The sequence below is a fragment of the Scardinius erythrophthalmus genome (assembly GCF_964197995.2).
Source record: "Scardinius erythrophthalmus genome assembly, chromosome: 20".
Taxonomy (NCBI): Eukaryota; Metazoa; Chordata; class Actinopteri; order Cypriniformes; family Leuciscidae; genus Scardinius; species Scardinius erythrophthalmus.
In genome coordinates, this window is record NC_138240.1 from 4525964 (window position 1) to 4553002 (window position 27039).

General features: G+C 35.7%; 1 protein-coding gene across 1 annotated transcript; it reads left to right on the plus strand.

Moving 5' to 3' along the window:
• The first annotated feature begins 191 nt into the window (after positions 1–191).
• On the plus strand, positions 192–26981 carry slc6a6a (solute carrier family 6 member 6a). Its single transcript, XM_081348247.1, has 14 exons — positions 192–341; positions 6755–6984; positions 8204–8338; positions 12160–12394; positions 12470–12602; positions 15174–15308; positions 15405–15508; positions 15617–15741; positions 16522–16634; positions 18553–18690; positions 18779–18881; positions 23756–23856; positions 23938–24108; positions 25103–26981. The coding sequence occupies exons 2-14, from the start codon at positions 6756–6758 to the stop codon at positions 25256–25258; spliced, it is 1878 nt and encodes a 625-aa protein (XP_081204373.1). The 5' UTR covers positions 192–341; position 6755; the 3' UTR covers positions 25259–26981.
• The last annotated feature ends 58 nt before the right edge of the window (positions 26982–27039 follow it).

The window sequence follows — 27039 nt, forward strand, 5'->3', positions numbered from 1 at the left end:
TGTTTTAATGAGACTCGATGTATGTTACAGCTTTCTGTGCCCCCTGGTGGTGTCTGGTAAACTCTTATTACCAAGCAACATGATTGCCGCCCAATGGCGCGACGCTCGCGACGCCGAGCGATGTGAAGCGAGCGTGTGCTTGTCTCTTTAAGAAACACTCCTGTTGCACGAGAGCCTGGTGTTTTTCCACTCTCTCCGTTATTACATGCGCTCCCATATAAGACAGAAGTCGGGGGGAGAGGGCGTAAATATTATTTCTCTTGCATTGTAGCCTCACCACAAGAAAGAAGACAAAAGAACAAGAGACTCGGACAGACTTGAGCAATAAATTCCATTGTCAGGTGAGTGACACCTTGCAGCCATCATGACAGTGGAGGCTGATTAAGCGCATCTTTATGTGCACATCTTATGTTACAAGAACTCGTTTATTTTTGTCTAAGGCAGAAACATAGTCTTTTTTTAAATTAAAAAATATATTTAAAAATTCAGTTTGATTTGCATCTTTGAGAAGCACATTTTTATGTGTAGATTTATTTTTATTTTTAAACTAACTCATTTTTTTTGTACAATAACGACACCTGGTCTCTGCTTTACATTTAAAAAGACTTAACATATTTTCCTATTCAACAGTTCTAAATAGAAAATAAGATTTTTTTTTTTTTTTTTTTTTTACAAATAGGCATTATCCCTATGTTTCAGGTTTCTGGCATTGTATTGAAGCTTTGTGTCTTAGTTGCGCACAAATGTTCTTTCTGCCTAAGTGCTCTCACAGGCTTTGCAAGATCAATGTCTTTAAATATTAAATGCATATCAATTTATGTTAGATGCACCGTAATTAAAGCTTAATTTTAAGTACTGGTTAACAGTGTACCAGTCTAATACATCTCAGGTGACTGACAGCACCCTCAGGACCATCACAGAGCATCATCCTCATAGCGCGTGCTTTAACCGGTCAATAAAATGTAGGTTAATGTGAATTTATTCGGCACTGTTCGTGCATGTAAACACTGACACTGCCTGGAGATGGATATCGCTCTCAAACCTGTCATGTGGGTTCGTCAGACACAATGTAGGTTATTGGGACATAGTCACGATTTTAACTTCTTATCATGTACATTGGCCTGGTGGTGTGGTAAATGCAAAAACCCTCGTTGATGGATAATGCATTAGAGACATAATTGGTTCACAAATGCATGTTAATCTTTTACTCTGGCTCATGCAATGTCTGTGTATCATGCAAACTTGGAATAAAAATTTGTTTGGGAATTATAATTTATTGCACGGGTTTCCAAATTAAACACTCACAAAAATGTAATTTCATTTGGAGCGCGCGCCGAAAAATTAGGGCACATGCATGATATTATTCAGGTTTCATTTTGAGACCAGACAGGTTTAGATTTAAGCATGGCATGCCGTGCTTGTATTCACTACTTGATATATTTGTGCCACCATCAATACCTACTGTGGCAGTGTCATACACTTGACTATGATTGTCATATTCATGAACTTCAAAGAGTACCCAGGTATGTGGTTACACTTTATTTAAAGGTATCACTGTTACAGTGTAGGCTAATTATATATTTAACTACTGAGTATTATAAATGAACAACATTACTAACTATAGGGTTAGGGTAGGGTTTGGTTGAGGGTTAGTTGCATGTTATTATGCATAATTTACTGTTATTATGGTAAGTGTATGTAACATATGTAACAAGGACACTGTAAGATAAAGTGTTACCAATATGCTATAGAAGTGCCATTGTAAAAAAAAAAGGTAATATAATTGCACCATGTTTTACAACTGGTTCTTTTTTTAATCCCTAACCTTTACTGATGTTGTACAAAGTTGGCAACGTTTTCGGCTCATACTTAAAAAGGTAAATCACTGTTGGAATGACTAGACAACAGTGAACTTCATAGTGTCTGACCTTCCATAATTAATGATGTTAGAGTAGGCTAAATGTTGTCGTTTCTGTTTATAAAATCCCATTTGCTTTATGAGGTTTGTGTTCGAATACAAATGGACATTAGAGCATTAAAGCTTTTATCCCCATTCCTTTGTGTATTTGAATACATCCAATATTATGTTTCATATTTGATAGTTAGTTTAAAGAGTGTAATTTATAACCTTCAGGGTGTTTTAAACAGCTGAATATCCAGACAATGTTATTTCTCAGCTTGTGGCCTTCTGATACGTTGTCTCATTCTTCTCTGCTCTTGACACTGGTTGATTAAACATGCATTTGCATAGCTTGTTTTGATAGTGAGCTATCATTGTTTATCTATATCAAGGCTAATGAGAGGTCTGGCCATGTTTAGAAGGTCATTATTGGGGTCAATAGCTGAGCTGTAACCTGCAATATGTCTTTGCTCATGGCCAAATCTACACTGGGACAACAAAGGGCATTTAACTAGTAGAGTTACTAGTTGAATATCTGACAAGCCTGTCAAGTCACCTTTATTTTTAAAGTGCTTTATACAACTGAAACAGTTTCAAAGTAGCTTCACAACATTTACAGGAAATGAATGATGCTGCTGTATTTAGACATTAGTTTCATTATTCAGTGTGCGTGTGTGTTCACAATTGTATTTCGGTTCCCTTGGTCCTTTTGGTCTGGACCAAAAAAGAAAATGAAACATTTAGTCACACTGACATTTTTAACACCGAACCTAAAGATACAAAACAAAAAAGATGGATTTTATTACGTATATTTTGCGGGACTTGTCGAACTTCCAAAATAATGCTGTGTTTTGGGCTAAACGCGTTCGCTGTATGAGCGTAGTCTACATATGATGGTATTTTGACCATCTGAGAACTCGTGAAGAGCTTATAAATGTGTGAAGGAGTCAAAACACACACACAAATTAAGATTTGCTGCGAGGAGATGCCGTTCTGATGCCTGTACCGAACTGTGATGGGTAATATCGCGACTATGATGAGAAAAAACTGATATGCTTGAGCATTCTGTCCTTTTTAGGGTTGCATCCTGTGATATCATGTCCTCTTTTTGGTTCGTTTACATGTCTGTGGTCCATGTTGAGTTCATATTACATTCAACTGTGCCAGAGTTCATTTGGAAGCGGACGAGACTCATCTTTTCAGCGTCTCAGTCCACTTGTTTGGTGCGCATCAGGGATCAGATGGAAAGTTCACACTTATTCATTTGAACCGCACTAACAGAGCAATCACACCAGGGTTCGTTTTAATCCATCCTAACCTGCCAAGTGTGAACACACCCTAAAGTTCATTCATTATGAATCAAGTTCAATTCAGCTATAAGCGGCTCTACTGAAGACAGTAATGTCTTTATTCAGCTCGTCAGTTCAATGTTGCTTCAAATCAGTTCAAAAACAATGTAGATGTTGCAAACTTCATCAGTTTTAAAAAACTTTCAGCTATAAAGCAGAAGACAGTAGTGTCATTATTCAACTCAATTCAGTTTAAGTTTATTATTTTATGGTGTTTTACTGATCTAACTTTTCGGGCCAGAGGAATGTGAGGGCGCACATCTCAGTGTTTGGCTCGGTCGTTGACATCGCTTACAATAGATAATGACACACTGCTTGTTGTTCAGATGAAATAATGAATATTTTTTGTGATTTAATGGTTTGTCGGAATCTAATTATTTAAAAAATACACAAGATTAGTCTACATTGGGATTCAAAATCGAATTTACAATCAAAACAAGTTTTAGCAATTTTGAAAACTGTTAAACCAAGAAACGTAGAATGAATTAGCAATATTTAATATTCTGCACTTTTTCTAGATCACTAATAAAATCTATGTAAATTTCAGATCAAGATGCTCTTTGGATCCTCTCAAATTATGCTGGAGAACCCGATCATCAGGTTTTGTTCATGTTGCTCCAGTGCTGCTCTCAGTAAAGCAAAAGAGAGACTAAGAAATTACTAAGACATTTTCAAATTCATATGCATTTTCAACTCACCTTTGCTGTATGCTGATCATATCATTTGTAATAAAAACAGTTGTATTATCCTGTCTTATCTGTCTCGGCTTCATCAGAAGGTTGTTCCATAATTCGGAGTCAGTGCGCTTAGATAACTCCTGATACACTCTTAAAAATAAAGGTCCCCAAAGGAGAAATGTGCTCTCCTTTGGCAATGCAACAGAAGAACCATTTTTAGTTTAATTCCTAAAGAACCTGTCAGTGATCAGTTCTCAAAAGAACCATTTTTTCCCTTAATATAAAGAACATAAAAACAAATCTAAAGAACTTTCTCTACTATAAAGAATCTTTTGTGGAACGGAAAGGTTCTGTGGATGTTAAAGGTTATTAATGAAACCATCAATGCTATAAAGAACCTTTATACTTTAAGAGTGAAGGAAGATAAAAAGCAGGATGCTAGTAAGTCATGTAAAAATATATATTTGCAAATGGTATCAAACCTCCAAACATATAGAGAAAAGGGCACTGGCTAACCTGGACACGTGTACTGGAGTGAGTTTATCAGCATCTGTGTTTGAGTTAGTGTGAGTTTCAAACAGGATATCAGACTGCACCAGCTTCCTGCTAGCCTGACTCGCATTACTCTGATTAAAGACAGGCTAGGAACACTATACTGGTGTTTGTGTGAAAACCACAAGCATTGAAACGGTTTCTGTATGTTGTAGCTGCATCGTTCACTTTACCTGAAATTAGTTGTATACGTGTTTGATTTTGAGGCTACTGTGTTCTTTAAATAATACCTAGGGATGTTTTTGCATAAGCTTTGAGCAATCAGCATTGAGATTTGCAGATTTTTTGAGCTCTGGCTTCTAGATCTGTCTTATATAACAGTGCATGTTTTGCAAAGTCTCAGAGGATGTCATTTTTTATAGCTCAAACTTTCTGCTTATTTACTTATTCTTTCCTTGTGGTTCTTCATAAAGCTGAATCCAGATGAATCACACACATTTAAACAGACATTTATGATACACTACCGTCAAAAGTTTGTGGTCCGTAAAGTTTTTTAATTGATTTGAAGTCTTTTCTGTTCCCCAAGGCTGCATTTCTTTGATCAAAAGCACATATTATTACAATTCAGAATAAGTGATTTCTATTTGAACATACTGTATGTTAAAGGTAGCCTGGGAAAACCCAGACTACTTCCGGCGAATTTCAATTCTCTCTTCAGGATAGTCTGGAGAAGAGCCCATTCAAACTCATTACTGTGCCGCCGAAATCACGGCACCATCAGAAACGTTTGGGGAGGGATTTACATGATGACGACAGCGCAGCGACGCTGAAGGAGTTCTCACGCAGTGAAAAATACATTGCGGAGCAGAGAGGAGACTGACAACACGCTGGCTTACAGGACAGAGCAGGCTACTTTTCGGTTACGTTTGATATTAAACATTAAACAAAGTCTCAGCTTTCAAATTTGGTAATTTTTTTAAAAGAAATTTAAACAATAAATACCGTTTTGTTGCTCTTTAATGTGCCGTGACAGATCGCTGTAGAGCATCAGTTAAAGCTGTTCTTGTGAACCGATCATCTCTTCCTTCTAGTTAATTTATAGCCTCAAATAAACATGAACAAACATAAGAAGGAATGTTGTTTTAACCACGGAAAGGCGTCAGTACACTCCGTTTTTCAAGTTCAAATCCTCCTATGTTAATCTACTCTCCTAACTGCTTTGTCGGACAAAAAGGCGGATGGCGAAGTATGATTGGTCAGATCACCTGTCAATCAAGCTGAGCTACGTCGGTTGGTGACGCCCCTTTGGAAATGATTCGTCTACATAGCTTCCCCAGACCCTTCACTCAGTTTCAACTGAGAAGGGTCTGTTTTTTTAACCAGGCTATGTTAAAGGGTTAGTTCACCCAAAAATGAAAATTATGTCATTAATGACTCACCCTCATGTCGTTCCAAGCCCGTAAGACCTCCGTTCATCTTCGAAACACAGTTTAAGATATTTTAGATTTAGTCCGAGAGCTTTCTGTTCCTCCATTGAAAGTCAATGGACGGCATACTGTTCACGTCCAGAAAGGCAATACAGACATCATCAAAGTAGTCCATGTGACATCAGTGGCTCAGTGACGTACAACACAGACGCGCTGCGCAAAAACACTACGTGAACTCACTCGAGGCCCAGAGAGAAGGAAATGAATAGTGGAATAAAGTCGTTATTTTTGTTTACTTTTTGCGCACAAAAAGTATTCTCGTCGCTTGATAAACTTAAGATTGAGCCACTGATGTCACATGGACTACTTTGATGATGTCTGTACTGCCTTTCTGGACATGGACAGTATGCCGTCCATTGACTTTCAATGGAGGAACAGAAAGCTCTCGAACAAAATCTAAAATATCTTAAACTGTGTTCCGAAGATGAACGGAGGTCTTACGGGCTTGGAACGACATGAGGGTGCGTCATTAATGACATAATTTTCATTTTTGGGTGAACTAACCCTTTAAAATATAATTTATTCCTGTGATCAAAGCTGAATTTTCAGCATCATTACTCCAATCTTCAGTGTCACATGATCCTTCAGAAATCATTCTAATATGCTGATTTGCTGCTCAAGAAACATTTCTGATTATTATCAATGTTGAAAACAGTTGAATAGAATTTGATGAATAGACGGTTTAAAAGAACAGCATTTTCTTTTGTAAAATTATTAATGTCTGTCTTTACTGTGACTTTTGATCAGTTTAATGCATCCTTGCTCAGTATTCATTTCTTCAAACATCTATCAAACTTTGATAGGCTCTGTATATCATTCTCAACCCCTTCCGCTCTCTCTTGTACTCAGTATGGCACAGAAGGAGAAGTTGCAGTGTCTCAAAGACTTCCATAAGGACACATTGAAGCCGTCTCCTGGCAAGAGTCCCGGCACGCGTCCGGAAGACGAGGCGGAGGGCAGAGCACCACAGCGGGAGAAATGGGCCAGCAAGCTGGATTTCGTGCTCTCTGTGGCCGGAGGTTTTGTTGGTTTAGGCAACGTTTGGCGTTTCCCGTACCTCTGCTACAAGAATGGCGGAGGTGAGTGTTATATGTGTAATATGACAACAAAGATAACACTTTTCAGTCTTTGTGAACTGTAAATATGCCACATGCAAATAAGAGCTTGTGACATTAATACATTTGAGCTCATTGCAGAATATTTTTTTTGCTGGTTTACGTAGTATTTCACATATTAATGTATTATATTTAGGGCTGTCAAAAGATTAATCGCGATTAATCGCATCCAAAATAAAAGTTTGTGTTTAAATAATATATGTGTGTGTACTGTGTATAATTAAATTTGTATATAAATACACACACATGCTTGTATATATTTAAGAAAAATGTGTAATTTATATTAAAAAAAATTATATTTATATATAATATAAATTATATATAAATATATACAGTATATGTATGCAAATATTTCTTAAATATAAACATGCATGTGTGTGTATTTATATATACAAAATAATTATACAGAGTACACACACATATATTATGTAAACACAAACTTTTATTTTGGATGCGATTAATCGCGATTAATCTTTTGACAGCCCTAATTATATTCCGTGCTGTGCTAATGAATATATGTATTAAAAACTATATAGTATCATATATATACTATTTATAGTATTTATTATTATATTTATTAATTTGAAATAGCTTTTATTTTTACATTTTCAGTTTTAGTAATTTTATGCGCTTTTGTAATTGTATTATTTTTTATATTTCTATCTTGCTTTAATTTTTATTTCAGTGTTAGTTGTAGTAATTCGAGTTCTTCAATTTTTTTGTTTTAGTTAGTTGCTAAGGCAACATTTCTAATCTTAATAAGTTAATATTTAAGATTATACCATGGTCTGTCTGAATACTCGATTCTGATTGGCTGGAAGGTGTGCAATAAAGCCGTTTAATGCACAGGTAGTTCCAGTCAGTTTAATCCCCATTCTATATTAATGCGCTGTTTTCATTGAAGCGCACACACACACACATACGTTACTGTCACTCGCACACAGACAGCGAAGATCGCACTGCGCACACACATATAGAGCTCCTGAATGTGTGCCGTGCGATTTATTTATTTATTGCAATTAATTAAAACAGTTTTTAATAGTTTTAGTTAACAATAACAACACTGGTTTTAGGTTCAATACAAGTTTAACTACCAGTAACATCTGTGACACTGTTGATTACTATAATTGTAATTTAAACTGGTATCTTAAAACCTGTTCTTACCTGTTGTTGTTTTTTCCAGGTGCATTTCTCATCCCCTACTTCATATTTCTGTTTGGCGGAGGGTTACCTGTCTTCTTTCTGGAGGTGGCGCTCGGCCAGTTCACCTCTGAGGGAGGAATCACCTGCTGGGGGAAACTCTGCCCCATTTTCACTGGTGAGACAAATATATGGATCAAGAGAGAGATAGAGAGAGTGAGGGGAGGACGAGACAGGTGATATTTAATGACTCATCTGGCTCAAGCACATTTTAATCAGCATAAGTCATATTTCATATTTCGACCAATCAACATGGTCGTTACTGTGATGCGCTCCGAGTCTGATTGGCTGCTGAGGTGGCTTGTTAAACTGATCTTCACTCTGACCTGTTTTCAGCATCTGCTGTGGTTTCTGAGCAACACTGGAAGACGCTGTGTTCTTTTCAGATGCGTCGGCGTGTTCCGATTCTGCATGTGTGTGAGCAGGATGCGGGTCACTCATACACACACACTACATGTGCGATTAATTCCCCATCATTTGTTTGCTTTCCGCCGCTCTCTGCTTCAGAGTGCTTTGACTAACACCCCGCTCCGCATTTGGGCATGTATTCTGATCTCCATGGCAACAGCCGTGAGAGGTGACTGAGATGCTTTCGATGGGATGTCCTCCGGCGCCGCTCAGAGATATTCTGCTCAGGAGCCAAAATGGAGTAGTTGTGTTAGGATGGGAAAGAACAGGGCAGGAGGAGTTTCTTAGAGGAGGGCTTTTCAATTTTTAGATGCCGTTTTCATGTATTAGGACCTAATTAATACTGTGAAAAATAATATTATAAATTTGTCAAATATTTACTTTCTATTAAATTACATATTTGCATTTTTTTACTTACTCTAGTACTGTGTAATGCATTAGTTTATTAATTTTTTTAATCAGATTAATTTTAATATTTTTTATTTTAATAAATTTTAATCAGTTTATTTTTTTAGTTACTTATTTCTATTTATTTATTTTTACATTTCTTATTTATTTAAATCAAAAGTTTTTATTGTTGTAGTTATATAAAAAACATTTGATTAAAATAAATAAATGAAAATGATTAAAAAAATATTTAAAAAAAATATTTAAATCAATTTATTTATTAATTTAAATAAAATGTTTTTATTTATTTATTTTGATTTAAATAACATTATATTTATTTATTTTAATCAATTTATTTTAATGTAATGTATTAATTTATTGTCCAGTTATTTAAATACAATTCTATTTATTTATTTAAATTAACTTTTTATTTTATTCAAATTTATTTAGTTAAATTAATCCGACTTTTCCACAGACCGCCTAGCACCCCCTCATTTTGATAACCCCTGTCTTAAAGGATATTTGAATTATTTTGGTGCCTGACCTCTATATAGCTACACACATGCACGGGCACATCGCTCACGTGGATGGGTTTTATTTAGCACATACCAGTGATATTTCTTACACCGTGAGCCCATTGTCCCCTTTCACCCAATGATTATGTTCTTAGCATCAGCGGCAGCTGACCGATCTCTGTTGAGCGCACACACACACATCTACAAATTAAGTCCTGCTCTTGCATATACTCAAACGCACGTTTGGCATTCTGTTGTCAGCTGTCACAGTGGGCTCCTGGCACCGCAGAGCGAGCTTGTGGCACTTTGTATTAATTATAGCATAAAACTGACATTCAGCCCTTTGACTGCCCTCAACCCTAGAAAAATACAATTTCAGACGCAGATGTGTCAGAGCCAACAGGTGAAGGTTCATTGCTCTGAGAATAGAGTCGTTTCAGCTGTGTTTGGCTCATTAAAAGAATGAGAACACAGTGGGTCTGTCTCATAAAGTCTCACACTGTGCTCCGGTCTGCTTAGATGTGGCACCTCTCCTTTAACAAGCGCATGATTTGAGATATCACTCATGTCTGTAACACAAAGAGTGGCAAGTTACATGCTGTGCAAGTAGATGCTTGTCTTATCATTCATGACCAGCTCTCATCCTGGCAGATTAATGTTTTAATGTTAATCTGTGTTGTTAATACACTGTTAGTTCCAGTACAGCACTACAGATTGCTTAGAGAGTAAGTTAGTTAGCTGGTAGTCCAATCAAAGTGTAGCTTCACCGATTTTCAACCCGCTTTGTATTGTTACAATGTCATAGCATATGTAAATGAACAATGTTTACTCGTTCTCCATAATGCTTGGACCGAGAAATTCACTTTATTTGTCAGCAAAGTCCACCAGATGATAGTGTTATTAACAAAACAGTTATTGTAAGGGTGTTTTATCACTAAAAATTGTATCTTACTATGTCTACTCTTTAAACAGCATAATGGTAAAAACTGAACACTATGGCAACCGATTTCTTGTACGCGACAGCTTTGTTTCGGAGGGTTGGGGGCGGAACTGACAGAACTGCAGTTTCTTTCAGTTTTTCCCCTCCGTTTGGCCTAAAACATTGTGTTTATGGGCATCCAGTTTGAAAATGTTGACATGGGTTTTTCAGATTTTCCGTCGCAGTGTTCTCTCCGTATTTATGATTCTTTGCAACCTTTAGTCACTGGCTACAACACGCTGGATCCTTCACTGGAAGTCTCCATTATGGCTAAAAGTTTGCTATGGATTATTTTCTACTAAAGCAAGGAGGTATTTGACTGGTAGGTGGGAGTGGCCTTGGATGGCAACATGCCCAGTGCATTATGGGTGTTGAAGTTTTCCTAGCAAGTTCTTTCTCTTTTTTCTCTTGTCAGGTAGCACTGATTTACATTTTTTCACCTTTCTACTATAAAGGCAGCCACATTTTAATGAAAGCCCACTTTGCCAGCAGTGAAGTACCCCTGTAACTATTTCTGTCATACTCATTTTACTTTCATAATGTGACATTTCTCAATGAAATAAATGATTCATTGAGAAAAAATATAGCGATACTTGATTTTCTCCATTGGGGTATGGTTGCATCAGCGTGTGCTTAAGTTAGCTGTTGTGCTACTAAATATTTGAGCATTGAACCATACGTATAAACTAAATATTTAAAGAAGTAGGAGTAAAATAGCAGATCGCTTAAATTAGATCAGTGAGCTCATGTTTTACCCAACAGACTTCAGTTCTTGAATGTATGATGATGTTGACATTTAACATAATTTACAGTACATTTTATAAGAGAGAATATTATAAATTATTACTTAGTGTCTCTCAAGCATGAAACCAGACTAAACTAAACACTTAAATCAAAACAAAATAAAATTTTGACAACAAATTAATAGCAAATTTTCCAGTTCAGGGTATTAGTATTATAGTAGTAGTACATATAGTTTATATAAACTACAATTTGACTACCACGTTTTTGAGAAATTTTATAAAGAATTAATAAGAATTTTATAAAATTATAAAGAAATTGATGCTTTTATTTATCAAGGATGCATTAAATTTGAACAAAAGTGACAGTAAAGACTTTTATGTTACACAATATTTCTGTTTCAAATAAATGCTGTTCTTTTGAACTTTCTATTCATTCCTGAAAAAAATGTATCACAGTTTCCACAAAATATGAAGCAGCACAACTGCTTTCAACGTTGATAATACTCAAATCATCATATTAGAATGATTTCTGAAGGATCATGTGACACTGAAGACTGGAATAATGATGCTGAAAATTCAACTTTGATCACAGGAATAAATTACACATTAAAAAAATATATATATAAAAAAAGAAAACAGTCATTTTAAATTGTAATAATATTTCATAATATTACAGTTTTTACTGTATTTTTGATCAAATAAATGCAGCTTCTGTGATCATTAATTTAAAAGTAAAAAAAATGACCAACTCCAAACTTTTGAAAAGCTAGTGTAAAACAGGTGGTGCAACCCTATCTTTTAACAATTTCTTTTTGTTTGTATAATTTTGAATAATCACTGCAGAACTGTGAACAGTAAGTGAATACCACGTGTATTAAGAAAGTAAATGTTGCTTTCACGCTGACAGGAATCGGCTACGCCTCAGTGGTGATCGTGTCCCTGCTGAACATCTACTACATCGTGATCCTGGCGTGGGGTCTGTACTACCTTCTGCAGTGTTTCCAGCACGAGCTGCCCTGGGCCCGCTGCAAGCACAGCTGGAACACGGAGAACTGTGTGGAGGACACCGTCCGCAAGAACAAAACCCTCTGGCTCTCCACCAACACTGTCAACTTCACCTCACCGGTCACCGAATTCTGGGAGTGAGTATCGCGCGCGGGTGTGTGTCCGGGACGGACGCTCTACGCCCGTTCTCATCACTCTGATATCGTCTGTAGGCGGAACGTCCTCAGCATCTCTTCAGGGATCGACGAGGTCGGCGGTCTGAAGTGGGAGCTGGCGCTGTGTCTCCTGGCCGTCTGGATCATCTGCTTCTTCTGCATCTGGAAAGGAGTCAAATCCACCGGCAAGGTGAGGGAGAGGACGAGAAAAGTGACTCATTTTCAAAAAGCAAGTTACACTTTTAGAAGTGTCGAAGTTTGTACCTCCACATTTTGGAAAGTGATCATCATATTTTAAGAGCGCAAATTGTAGCCGAACACATACAAATACCAATTAGAAGCTTGCAGCCAACCTTATCCTTTAAATAAATCAGACTTTGCATAATTCATATTTATGAGTCAAGCTGATAGGTTTTATAATATTCAGCACGCATATTATATTTATTTATAATATTACCCAAATTATCAGGTAGTTCCTATAACCTTGCTGTAAAGCTTTGGTTCCTTTGGATGTTACTATATATCTGATTACAGAAGTAACTAAGAACAATAACATGGTCAGATATAGTACTGTATGATTTATATTAGGGCAGCATGATATCATTTCAGCATCAACATCGTGATAGCAGGATAGGAGGAATCGTTGATCCGTAATCCGTATGGACCAGGCTATATGGTTCAGAATGCATGTGATTCATGGATTAATAGCTAAGTTTATCCATCATGGAGTGAAAGTTTATCATTTTCAAGTCCTGTCAGATTAAACATTCAAGCGACTTGAAAGCATTCAAGCGCAAGACGTGAGCGAGAACTCAATTCGGAACAGCAAATTCAGTTCCTATTATCTTCTTTTTCATGCATAATTTTCTCAAAACGTCTGTCTCAGCGAGTATCCCCGTAAACACAGTCACTTGTGTCTTAAGTGAACGTAAACAATTTAAAAAGAAATCGGATGTGTATCATTATGTTTGATCAGTGCATTAGCTCTTAAAGTAACAGTAGCCTAATATATCTGCTGCCATCTGTGTCATTAATGTTAATCACACAACAAAAACAAATAGTAGCTTTAACAAAGAATATTATATTTAATTTATACAGTGAAGACTATGCAGTGTTATTTGACATTTAATTTAAAGTTCTGTTCCTAAATACTGTTAGACTTGCCTGAAAAACATAAAGCAGTTTATTTCATTTGTATCTTTGTTCTGTTGTCTATCTATGCTTGTAATTTGTTTATTTTCTATGCAGATACACTCCGCTACAAAATCATCTCAATCATTCTAGAATGATTCATTCTTTCCAAATAGAGCTATTCAAGTCATCTGGTAAAATTTTCATATCTCAATATATATAGCAGAAAAACAAAATATTGCAATGTCAGTTTTTTTCCCAATATTGTGCAGCCCTAATTTATACGAGATTATCGGATTCCTGTTTGCTTGAAATACTCCAAATTTAACATGCTAACATACACAATGCAACATGCATATTTGCAGTAAGCAAGCTAAAATATGACACACAACTCAATAGATACTTGCACAGTTTTCTTTTGCTACTGGTCTTTTTTCTATTGTAACAGAAAGTAGGAACAGGACATATTGAAGAGCGAATGTACAATAAATAAAAAATATTTATTGTTTTGTCCATTTTCCTGGAAGAGAAAGCCTGTATATTTTTAATGCACCTGCTTTGCTAAATTAATTTTGTCTACTTTTTGGAACACACTACCATTCATACACCACCATTCAAAAGTTTGTGGTCAGTAAGATTTCTTCATTTTGAAAGAAGTCTCTTATGCTCACCCAAAGGCTGCATTTGTTTAATAAATAATACAGTAAAAAACAAAATATTGTGAAATATTATTACCATATAAAATAATGTTCTATTTTCTATTTGAATATATTTTAAAATGTAATTTATTCCTGTGATGCAAAGCTGAATTTTCAGCATCATTACTCCAGTCTTCAGTGTCACATGATCCTTCAACTAATTTGCTTCTCAAGAAACATTTATTATTTTTATCAATGTTAAAAACAGTTGAGCTGCTTAATATTTTTGTGGAAACAGTGACTTTTTTTAAGATGCTTTGATGAATAGAAAGTTAAAAAGAACAGAATTTATTAGAAACAGAAATATTTTGCAACATTATAAATGTCTTTAATGTAAAAATGAAAAAAAGATAAAGAAAAATATTAATTTCTTTCAAAAAATCCCAGACCCCAGACTTTTGTATGATAGTGTATAGATTTATTCAAAGCTAATGGACATGAACTAAAAACCACAAACAAATGGTTGATTTTATGGGGTCTTTAAAAGATTCAAGGTTTTCTAATTGAAATCCAAGTACATCATGTGAAACACCACAGCTGTCATAAGACATCCCAAGACAATCAAGGCTTTGCACAGTCATCTAAATTAAAAGAAAGCCATTTTAGTGGTGCACATGATCTAGTAACTGTGTAGGATTATAATCATGGACACACACTGAGCCTCATTCATTAAACACGAGCAGAACGGATTTCTGTGTAAATCAAAGAATGACTAATGAAAGGATGATTTTGTGGCAAACGAATTACACAAAAATCTACTCGTGTTTAGTGGAAAAAGGTCCAATGTGCACTTTCAAGCCTTCATTTCAGAAGCTTTTGTAGCTATGTGGGTTTCATTTGTGAATATGGATTGCTTTCCGTTGGTGTATAATTATTTTATTTTCATAATGGAAATCCATGAACGCTCTGCCCTTTTCTCTCTCTGTCTGTAGGTGGTTTATTTCACAGCGACGTTTCCCTTCCTCATGCTGATTGTGCTGCTGGTTCGTGGTGTGACTCTGCCTGGTGCCGCCGAGGGCATCAAGTTCTACCTTTACCCCGATCTGACCCGCCTAAAGGACCCTGAGGTAGAGAGAGATTGAGAGAACAAAGTCTCTGTACATTGTTATTTTTCATTTGAAGCAAACTGCAATCTCTCTCTCTCTCTCTGTGGACTGATTTAGGTGTGGATTGATGCAGGCACGCAGATCTTTTTCTCATATGCTATTTGTCTCGGTGCAATGACATCACTAGGAAGCTACAACAAGTACAAGTATAACTGTTACAGGTGAGGGCCTGCTGTTGTGTGTTACCAATTATAAATGCATGTTTTATATGTTTATATCTATATGCTGTGTCTATTTATTGTTCAAACATCGTGTGTGTGTGTGTTTAGGGACTGCATGCTGCTCGGGTGCCTGAACAGTGGTACCAGTTTCGTGTCAGGCTTTGCCATTTTCTCTGTCCTGGGGTTCATGGCACAGGAGCAGGGCGTGGCCATCGCAGATGTGGCCGAGTCAGGTAATCCTCAGGGTCAAAGGTCACCAAATCTTCTCACAAGGAATACTTTCAATGAGAGGAAGATGTGAATATGCATTTAAGATTGTGATCAATCTAATGTATTATATTTTATTTGAAGCTCTTTTAGCAGCATTTGTGGCAGCTAAAAATGTCAAATATATATATATATATATTAGGGCTGTCAAAAGATTAATCGCATCCAAAATAAAAGTTTGTGTTTAAATAATATATGTGTGTGTACTGTGTATAATTAAATTTGTATATATAAATACACACACATGCTTGTATATATTTAAGAAAAATGTGTAATTTATATATAAAAAAATTATATTTATATATAATATAAATTATATATAAATATATACAGTATATGTATGCAAATATTTCTTAAATATATACATGCATGTGTGTGTATTTATATATACAAAATAATTATACACACACATATATTATGTAAACACAAACTTTTATTTTGGATGCGATTAATCGCGATTAATCTTTTGACAGCCCTAATATATATATATATATACAATACCAACTGTGCTTTCTCGCTCTCTCATCTCTCCGACAGAGAATTGACACACAAACTTCCCCTCACCCACTCGTTTTATTTGCTCCGGATGAATATTGTTGGTGTTACAGGGCTCGAATTTCAGCGACGGATTGCGCGCATTGCGTATAATTTTACCCATTATCGCAGATTTTGTATTTTGTATGTATATATATGTATGTACACACACACTCTTTTAAGAATGTATGTATTACTTCTGTGTCTCTCAGGTCCTGGTCTGGCCTTCATCGCGTATCCAAAGGCCGTTACAATGATGCCACTGCCGACGGTCTGGGCGATACTTTTCTTCATAATGCTTCTGCTGCTTGGCCTAGACAGTCAGGTTAGATCAACACAAACACACACCTACACTTTCCGTCGCTCTTAAATTAAAGGGATAGTTCATCCAAAAATAATCATTTAATCCCACTAATGACTGAATTACTTTCTTTCTTCTGCATAATAAAAATATATATTTTATAAATATAATAAATATAAGAAAAACATCTAAGACAAAGTTAACACCAAAACATAATTGAGAACTCCATTAAGTCTCCAGAGCTAGAAAAGAGCAGTGAAAATGTCCTCTGCGTGGTGTGACATATGAGTGTCCTGGTGTTGGAATGAAAGACCGCAAACATTGAGATGGTTAAGCCAGAAGATCATAACTATACAGCATAGTGTTCAGTCCTGATGTGAAACATCATCTTTCTGCGGCTGTGAGCCAGCGTTGAGGAATTACACTGCTATATTTCGGGCTGCCTCCCACAAACACACCCTCACACTCACATATCACGAGACAGTGAAGTTATTCCAGTCTCATATGACTTGCTGAAAAGCCTATGTGTGATGGATCACATTTCCTTTTGCATATGTGTGTGTGTGAAATTACACCTACATCACACAAGCAAACACACTGAGAGCAACAACAGGACATAAATAAGTTTGCCATTGTTATGAATCTCATTTACTCTCCAGCGGGCAATAAAAATAATTATAAACCCTCAGATTTTCCACAGTTCAGGGTCAAATAAGGTGGTGACCTGATGCATAAGCTGACACCATTGTTCATTCATTAAAACACAACCTCAGATGACTCCAAGAGCCTTGTCCCTGTAAAGCAGTGTTTTGAAATGCTCAAAACGGTTGACCAATCACAACACAGTGGTCCAGCCGACAAATCGGAGAGCTTTTCGGAAGAAGGGCTTCATAGAGACAGGAACTAAACAGAGCGTTACTGACAAACTGGGAAGAGAGGAGCTCTTTCACATGTGAAAATGTTTTTGAACATTCAAGCATGAAAACCTATTCTAGTAGATCCAAAAAAACAAAATCAAGGCTGCTTCCCAAATTGCATACTCTCTTGAGGAGTAGTAATGAGTGTCACTTCCACTACAGAATTTAATTATACAAAAAAGATACAACAAAACAGTTAATTAAAACAAAATTTCTCAAGACTAAACTAAAAACATTTGAAAAACAAATTGTTATTATGCATTTTCCCCCCTTCCTACAGTCAAAATAGAACAACTATGATTAAAACAAAACCTGTGTAAACACTAACAATGCTGTACTGTTGGTCACTAGTAGGCGTCTGTACTGGACTGCAGTATTCAATGTATCACATGACCTATGCTTCACAAACATTGGTATTGTCCAAATTACATCACTTCTCATTTGCATTAGGTTAAATGGTCCCTTTGTTCTATAAATCACTTGTCAGTATGAACACATCTTTATAATTGTATTGTCACTAGGCCTTAATTAGACACATGATATAGCAACAAGTGACAAAAGCTATCTATTCAGTGTTTTTTGTGGAATAGATAGAATAGAGTTTTAAGTTAGTTTTGTTGTAACCAAACGGTCATTTCACCTGCTTTTACATGAATATACATTATATATTAAATAAATAAATTGAAATGAAGCTGAAATGAACTTACATAAAATATAAATATTAGATGAAAAACTTTTATTTATTTTTTAAATAGGACTACTAAAATAGTATTTAAATATAAGTAATTAAACAAACAAATATGTTTTTTTTCTAAACAAAATAATAAAATGTCAAAAGCCATAACAAAATGACCACATTGAAAATGAAAACAGAAAAAAAATAAAAATAAACACTCAAAAAAACTGAAAATATCAAACTAACAGGAAATATTAATAAATACTATAATAGATAACTAATACTAAAATAACACTGTTACTTACTCATTCCCAATTCCAACATGTTTGTGTGGGTTTTCTCCCCACAGTTTGTAGAAGTGGAGGGTCAGATCACCTCGCTGGTGGACCTGTACCCATCCCTCCTAAGGAAGGGATACCGGAGAGAAATCTTCATCGCTGTTATCTGCGTCATCAGTTACCTGCTGGGACTCACCATGGTCACTAAAGTAAGTGTCAACGATATGGATTTCACCCCTCCTGCAGTGTCTGAATGCTGAAGGTCCATATGTCTCTCTCTCTCTCTCTCTCTCTCAGGGTGGCATGTACGTCTTCCAGCTGTTTGACTACTATGCCGCCAGCGGTGTGTGCCTTCTCTGGGTTGCATTCTTTGAATGTGTTGCAGTAGCCTGGGTTTACGGTAAATACACACTAGATAAGGTTTCAGTAATCAATGCTGGCCTCTAGAAAGAAATAATGGCAAAAAAATTGTAACTAATGTATTTTTTAACAAAAAATTAAGTGGTGACCAGTTAAAGGATTTAAAAAAAATCTGATTGCTATGGTGTTTTTGGTGACAGAATGAATTCTTAATTTTAAAATATACTAAAATATAAAATGGTTATGTTAAATTGTTTTTATATTAGCGTTTTTCACTATATTTTTGATCAAATAAATGCGTTCATGGTGAACATACATTTCTAAAATCATCATGTTGATACATAAAAGAGCTCATTAACATGTTTTGCATCACATACTCAGATTTACAAATCATCACAAAATAACTGAGGTTAAAAGGTAGTTGAGTGTGAATGTGACCTTTTAAGAGCCATTTAATCAAACACACTGTAAACAATCACAGACACACTATATGCTCTACTATATGGGTGTCTGTCTCTTTAAAAACAGATGCTGCTGTCACTTGTGTTTACAGCATAAATACTGAGCTCATGCGTCTTATGATCTGTGCATTAAGCTCATTGTGGTTACTCAATCAACAGTCTAACAGTGTTTGCTGAGATTAATTTGATATAATCTTATTTAGTCTTATATAATCACATCAGTCCTCTGGGCTTATATCAGATCTCTCTTTTTAGTCATGACTGGCCCCACATGAAATCAGCATGTTTTTCAGTGCTGATTGTTGGGAAAAACCTTTTGGCCAGCTCAATATCATTTAAAGTTGCTGTATGCCATTTTTTGACTGTCCTAAAGCATTGAAATGCCATAATGTTTGCAGATATTTAGCAAACATGCTAGGTTCACATACTTGTTTCTCTGAAAATCAATGCTACAGACCGTTATTTTACTTTGAAATGTGCGTTCCGTGTTGGAAAGTCTGTTTTTGTTTTGATCCGTGTGAATCCGTCCACTGCCAATTCACCCAATAGTATTTCGACACCCAGGGTTACCAGTTGGCGGAAAACACAATGCATTGCAGCCATGGAAGCCAGTAAACAAACTGGCTTACCTGACCTAAAAAGCCTCGGCATCCATCTAAAAATCTCTATGAACGGGAGCATATTAAAATGCAGATGAATCAACTCATCAGCTTGCGTAGTGACTTGTGTAAGTCTCTTCGCCCTTCCATTGTCAATTTTGCTCACTCCTGTTGCATGTCCTCAATTTGGAAACCCACTTGAGCATCAAGTCAGGAGGGGGCGGGAGAAACAACGATCTCCGATAGTTTGAATTTGGACTGCAGTACCCATTTCAACCACAAGCTGTCAATATTACATACTGCACCTTAAAGCTGTATGGGCCCTATCATACACCCTCGACGCAAGTGTTTTTTGCGAGTTTCAGCCCGACGCAGTTATCATTTTCACGTCCTGCGCCACGTTGTTTAAATAGCAAATGCATTTGCGCCCATCTGTTCGCCCATGGGTGTACTGGTCTGAAAACAATTTTGCTATTTTGAGGCAACTAAAATAGACTGCGCCATTGACCAACTGAAACCTGGTCTAAAGTCAATGACGCAACAGAAAACATTATTTTTGTTATTTAAAATGTGCGCCTATAGGCGGGTCCACAACATGCGTACACTCTGTTTATACATGCCAAATATTAAAAATAAAAGGTTTACAATGTAAAAGATTATTATTGTGTACATAAAGATATGGTGGAATCGCTTTAACCACACGCACGAGCAGATCCGTTTGCTCTCTGGAGAAGCGTTCAGTCTTTCTGCTAGCAAATTCCGCCATGTAAATAGCGAATCTGCCATGGTGCGAGCACAACTGTCTTTTAAAGGGAATGGGAGATGAGACTCTGATTGGTTTATTGCACGTTACGTCCAAAACACACCCATTCCTCATTAAGAGAATAGAAACAACCCTTTTAGACCATGCGCCGGGCACGCCGACCATTTTTCCTGTCGTTAAACTAGCAAACCCTTACGAAAAAGAAGTTTATTCAAGTGTTCTATTAGTATACTTCTTTTAAACTAAAAATAAGAAAGTATACTTTCAGTCTACTTTTTATATACTTCTCAGAAATATACTTTATGTTCTTCTCAGAAATATACTTCAAATTGCACTTAAGTATACTTGACTTATACTGACAGAAAAGTCTAAGTATATTTAGCCTATACTTGTTGATCAAGATATACTTAAAAGTATAATTAAGTATTCTAAGTATTTTTGGCTTGTACTTGTGTTTACTATTTTTAATGAGGAGCTTATTAAATACTTTTTTAAAAACATAATATTACACACCGTCTTATAAACTAACATGTTCAGCTTTATATAGTAACAAAGTTTCGGGTGGAATAGCTTATAGAGTAAATAAAATGAGCATGGAAAATAAGTTTATTCAAGTGTTAGTATACTTCTTTTAAACTAAAAAGAAGAAAGCATACTTTTAGTCTACATTTTACATACTTCTCAAAAATATACTTAAATACACTTAAGTGTACTTGACTTATACTGAGAGAAAAGTCCAAGTATATTTAGCCTATACTTGTACTCAATCTTTTGATCAAGATATACTTAAAATTTTAATTATTCAAAGTATACTTGGCTTGTAGTTGTGTTAACTCTTTTGATCGAGTAGCCTATTAAATATACTTTTTTTTACATCGTTTTTCATATACAGTCTTATGAAACTTTGTTTGAAAATATTGATTAAAGTGTTGCTATAAAACAGATATGTAAAACATAAAACAGAATCTCTGGATCAAAACACAGGAGAAGAAGAAGCTGAAACATGTGATAGAAGATTGCTCACTCAAATGTAAAATAATGTGACATCAAACATTAAACAGCTTATAAATCAAAACTGCTTAATGTTTCCAAATGAAATTAAGTGTAGGCCTAACCCATGAAGAGAAAACGACTGTGAAGCTTTGGGGGTGTTGGACTCGATCTACTCCACCTGTGCTTTGATCATCGTTCTTGATCTGATCAAGGCGTAGTCTTTGACAAAAATGTGATTTTTCTCAACTATTTTCTCAACATTTTAACAAAATGTTCCCTTTCTTTATGAAACTTACTGACATTTAAGTGTTGATAAAAAAAGGATGAAGCTAATAAAATGTTTTTAAAATTAAAGTAGAATTCAAGGTATTTTTCAAGTATAAAAAATAACATTTGAACATAGTAGTGTACTGCAGGCCTACTGCAACTGCAAAAATTTTATATAAATAGTAAACTGTAAGTATAATGTTAAGTTCACTTAAAGAAAACTTATAGAATAAAACTACTTAACTAGTAGTTTACTGAGAGTACATTAAAAGTAAACTTGTAGAATAAAACTACTAAACTAGTAGTTTACTGAGAGTACACTAAAAGAGTAAAAATAATATATAAATGGTAGCCTGGTTAACACCAGACCCTTCTCAGTTGAAACTGAGTGTAGGGTCTGGAGAAGCTACCGTAGCTCAAATTCCTCTGGGCGCAATTGGATAGTCTTAAAAACAATCAGAACGATGAAGCACTGTAAACCCAGATTTTGTTTCTAATTAAACTTACGAGTAATCATTACTTATTCTTTTATGTTTAGTAAAAACCTGCTATCATTACTAAACAACATTAGTTGTTTGTACTATTTAGCTGAAAGATTCATTGCACTAATCATGTTAAGCTGAGATAATGTTAAGCTTCTGTAAGGGAGGGGCGTGGCCTATTTAAACAGGTGACAGTGCGCAGAGTGTGCCATTGCAAGTTTGAACCGAAGACGAACATTACCAGCTTAACTTATTACTAAACAGACTGACTTTATTTCTATCAGACGTCTACAAAATATCTTGTTGAGAATCAACAGAGGTTTAGATGTTGATTATTTATCGTTTCATTTGTAGTCACCATGATGGTGAAAGGTGTTGGCTTTAGTTGGGCTCTAGCCTTTGATATTTAAACATTATATTTTCTCTGGCTGTTATAACTGTGAGTTTAAAAGGCACAATAGTTATATCAAAAAGCTAGGAGTAATGTGATCTATAAATCTCCTTCAGTGTCGATGCACTGTCGGTATCATGTTAATCCCTCCTCAAACATTTATGATTGGTATGTCGGAAGTATATATACATGGTAAACTATAAGTATGATGTTAAGTTCACTTAAAGAATACTACTAGTTTAGTAGTTTTATACTACAAGTTTTCTTTTAATGTACTCTCAGTAAACTACTAGTTTAGTAGTTTTATACTACAAGTTTTCTTTAAGTGAACTTAACATTATACTTATAGTTTACCATTTATATATTATTTTTACTCTTTTAGTGTACTCTAAGTAAACTTGTAGTATAAAACTAATAAACTAATAGTTTACTGAGAGTACACTAAAAGAGTAAAAATAATATAGAAATGGTAAACTATAAGTATAATGTTAAGTTCACTTAAAGAAAACTTGTAGTATAAAACTACTACCCTAGTAGTTTACTGAGAGTACATTAAAAGAAAACTAGTTGTGCACTTAAAGTTTACTACTGTTACACTTATAGTACACTTAAACATATACTTTTATATACTTCAAGTGGGCCAATTTAGTCCCAAGCGGTATTAAAATAGTACACTTACAAGTTTACTACTAGTACATATTGACATTAGTATACTTACTACATAAAGTATACTTAAAAATATACTTGAACATTACTCAAGTATACTTCATAAAATGAACTTGAAGTATACTTTTTTTTCGTAAGGGAAAGTGGATTCAGACTTGCTCTAAGTGAACTTGCGCCACACGCTTTAGACCATGTGCTTAGATCCTTAAAATAGGGCCCTATGAGTTGAGATGTACAGTTACTAATGATCAGTACACAACTGTCAATTCTGACTGCATGTGTTCATTTGTAGGGGCTGATAATTTCTATGATGCTATAGAGGACATGATCGGCTACAGACCCAACAGCTGGATGAAATGGAGCTGGATGCTGATCACACCCGTCCTGTGTGTGGTAAGTGTGTGAACGCAGTTTATGCTTGAGAAATATGGCCAGCCGCAAAAGGTTGTGACTATTCCCATCTTTCTATTTCAGGGTTGTTTTGTCTTTTCACTGGTGAAGTACAAGCCGCTCACCTATAACAAGCTTTACAAGTATCCTGATTGGTCTGTTGGATTGGGTTGGGTTCTTGCACTGACTTCTATGATTTGCATCCCGATGATGGTCGTCATCAAAATCATCCAATCAGACGGCTCCCTGATTGAGGTGAGAAGGTCATATACTGTATATAAAACACGTCAGGTTGATTTACTGTTATGCAAAGCAACATAACATACACATCTAGTGGCATTATTGATCATTCTAGGAAAGTATAATATATCTGTGATGATTAGGGAAGTTAGGGAAACATTTGTGTCCCTTAGAATAATTTGAAAGAAATTAATATTTCTATAGAAAAATATTTGTAGAAATTATACACATATATATATATATATATATATATATATATATATATATATATATATATATATACTGTATATAAAGTAGTGTGATTTAAAAAAGAACTAATTAATCGCACAAGTAATTTTTGGAAAAATAATTTATAAAATATATAAAAAGTAATTTATATATAAAAAGTTTTTATGAAATATTATAACTTATTTATTTTTTAATTTTAATTTTATTTACTTTTTAGGAAAAAGTTCATTCAGATTTTCTACTTCCCCTCTATAATAAATGTATAAAAAAATTGGCAATTTAAATTTTTTTCAAGAAAAGAAATGTTTCGATCATATTTTAATTCATTTTCGTATTGTATCCATAGATAATTTATAGAAAAACTAGTTATTCTAGTTTTAAAGATATAATAACTTTCTAATGTACCCATAGATAATTTATAGAAAAACTAGTCATTCTAGTTTTAAAGATATAATAACTTTCTAATTTTTATTGTAATTTTATTTAACTTTTTCTTAAATATTCTCTTCATTTTTAAGAAAAAAGTTAATTCAGACTTTTCTACTTTCTAAATTCATTACATGTATTTCTTCTTTTTTTTAGTTTTAGATTTAATGTTTATACTAAATCTGAAATAAAAAGGCATTTTTAAAATAGATTTATAATATCATCCATCGCTCAAATTCTAGGCCGTAACATAAAAATAATTAGCCGTTATCATGTTAAATTCTTTATCACTGCATTTATCATTTTGATAATAATCTTGAAAAGGCACTCAAATCAATGAATGCACTGTGTTTAGCGTATCAAAGCGGTGGCGGCGCCCGTTAAAGGAGGCGCGAGCTCTCGTCCGAAGGAGTACGGCCTGAAGAACAGCGAGCTGCTTCACCCTCTGGACCCCAACGGCATCCACGTCTTCGCCAAACACACACACACCATCGTAGAAACTACTATGTGAGACTCTCTAAGAGAGATTCCCATATTCTCCTGCTCCTGTCCTCTCCTATGGGAGATCCCGTTTTCCTGTGTTGTCCCTCTCTCTTCCTCTCTGTTCCTCTCTCTCGCTCTGCACTAGTGCGTTTTTACAAAATTATCTTATATCCATATATCTTTTTTTGCCATGTAGGATTTGTATTCTGATTGTAATCACTGGTATTAGCATTAATGCTGATATTGTAATAACCTGATGTGAGCTTTAGCTGTCTGGGGCGGTTTGTTTAATCTGTAGTGCAGTTTGACATTAAAGGTGCCATATGTAACAATTGAGGTAAAAATATCCCAAAAATGAGCTACACACATCAAAAGAATGAGAAGAAATAAGGGCGATGATGTCATTAAAAAAATGTCAAGTTATAGTGCTGCAGAGATATCAACCTTAATTAGCATTAGCATTACTAGCCACGGCCCGACAGGTGTCGTAATACCAGTTTCGGCCATGGGAGGCGGTATACGGGCAACATAACCACCAGCCAAACATGCAATACACGAATAACTCGCACGGCTTGTGGGCGTACTTGAACCTGATGTGGAAAGTACAGCCCACTACTACATTTCAGTTCAGGGAAGAGAGCGGAAGGATGGCTGAAGCCCTTGGCAAGAGACCCCTACCACCACCCGCTGCAGGGAAAAAAACGCGCTCTGAAGCACAAATAAAATCTCAAAAAGCTATCCGCCACACTGGCGGGTGAACGATCATACCAAAATATGACATTTTAAGCGCGCACGCGCTCTTCTGCCTCTAAGAACTAGCAGAGAGAGAGAGCGAGCCCCGGCCGCGCGCGCGCGCACTCACTCACTATATTCAGAGCGGTCAAGTTTCCCCGTACTTTTTGACAAGCGTCCTTGACAGGGCGGCCAGAGCTTCTTTGCAGCTCAAGTCGGCGGCGGTGTATACAGTTTTAGTAACGCTCTATCTGTTGACGGCGCTGAGGAAAAAGCTCCCGCCACTGGAAGAAGCTGTCGCCGCCCATTTGTGTCCTCCTGCGCACCCATCAAAGCCGTGCAGAACGTCTTCAGCACTCACGGATCGCGCATACTCCGCCGCTGGCCAGGCTGCTTCTGCTTTACACACCCTGGACGCACGAAACGTAACGGAAAACATTGCAAGGTGTAATGAGACCGAATGTTTTTTGGTGACTAATGATAACTTAACTAGAAGTGGTATTGCTAATGAAAATCAAACTTGATATATGCTGCTAAATTAGCTTCAGGCGGGCAGCGTAACACTCTAAATAGATGTTGTCCCTATTTTAACTTGTATATGTGCAGCTAAGAAGGTAGGGGCGGAGCATAGACCAATTCACTTTCTGGAGGTATACTGCCCCCATCTGGTATGGAATGTGGAGTATGACTTGATTTTTTTTTGCCAGACATGACATATGGCACCTTTAAACCGTGTCCTAATCAGGAGCGACACCGGATTTACTATCTTATCTATCATATCAATCAGAGTTTTAGTCCTAAACAGTCACGATGAGAGATTTTGCTTTCGATTTCGGTCCTGTCACTCACAGCGAAATCCCATTGGTCCAGAATCTTGTTCCGCATAGATTTACATAAAACATAGGTTATATTCTTATTGCATTTCACTTTCTATAAGGAGTTTTATTGTGGAAATCGTGTTGCACCTGTTAAGGACACAATTCATCAGCAGAGAGAGCGAGTTTTAGCTTCATTTTAGGAAAAAAAATTAAAACAGCAGCGAACTAAATGTGACATTTAGCTCCGTCCGTCAGTGGT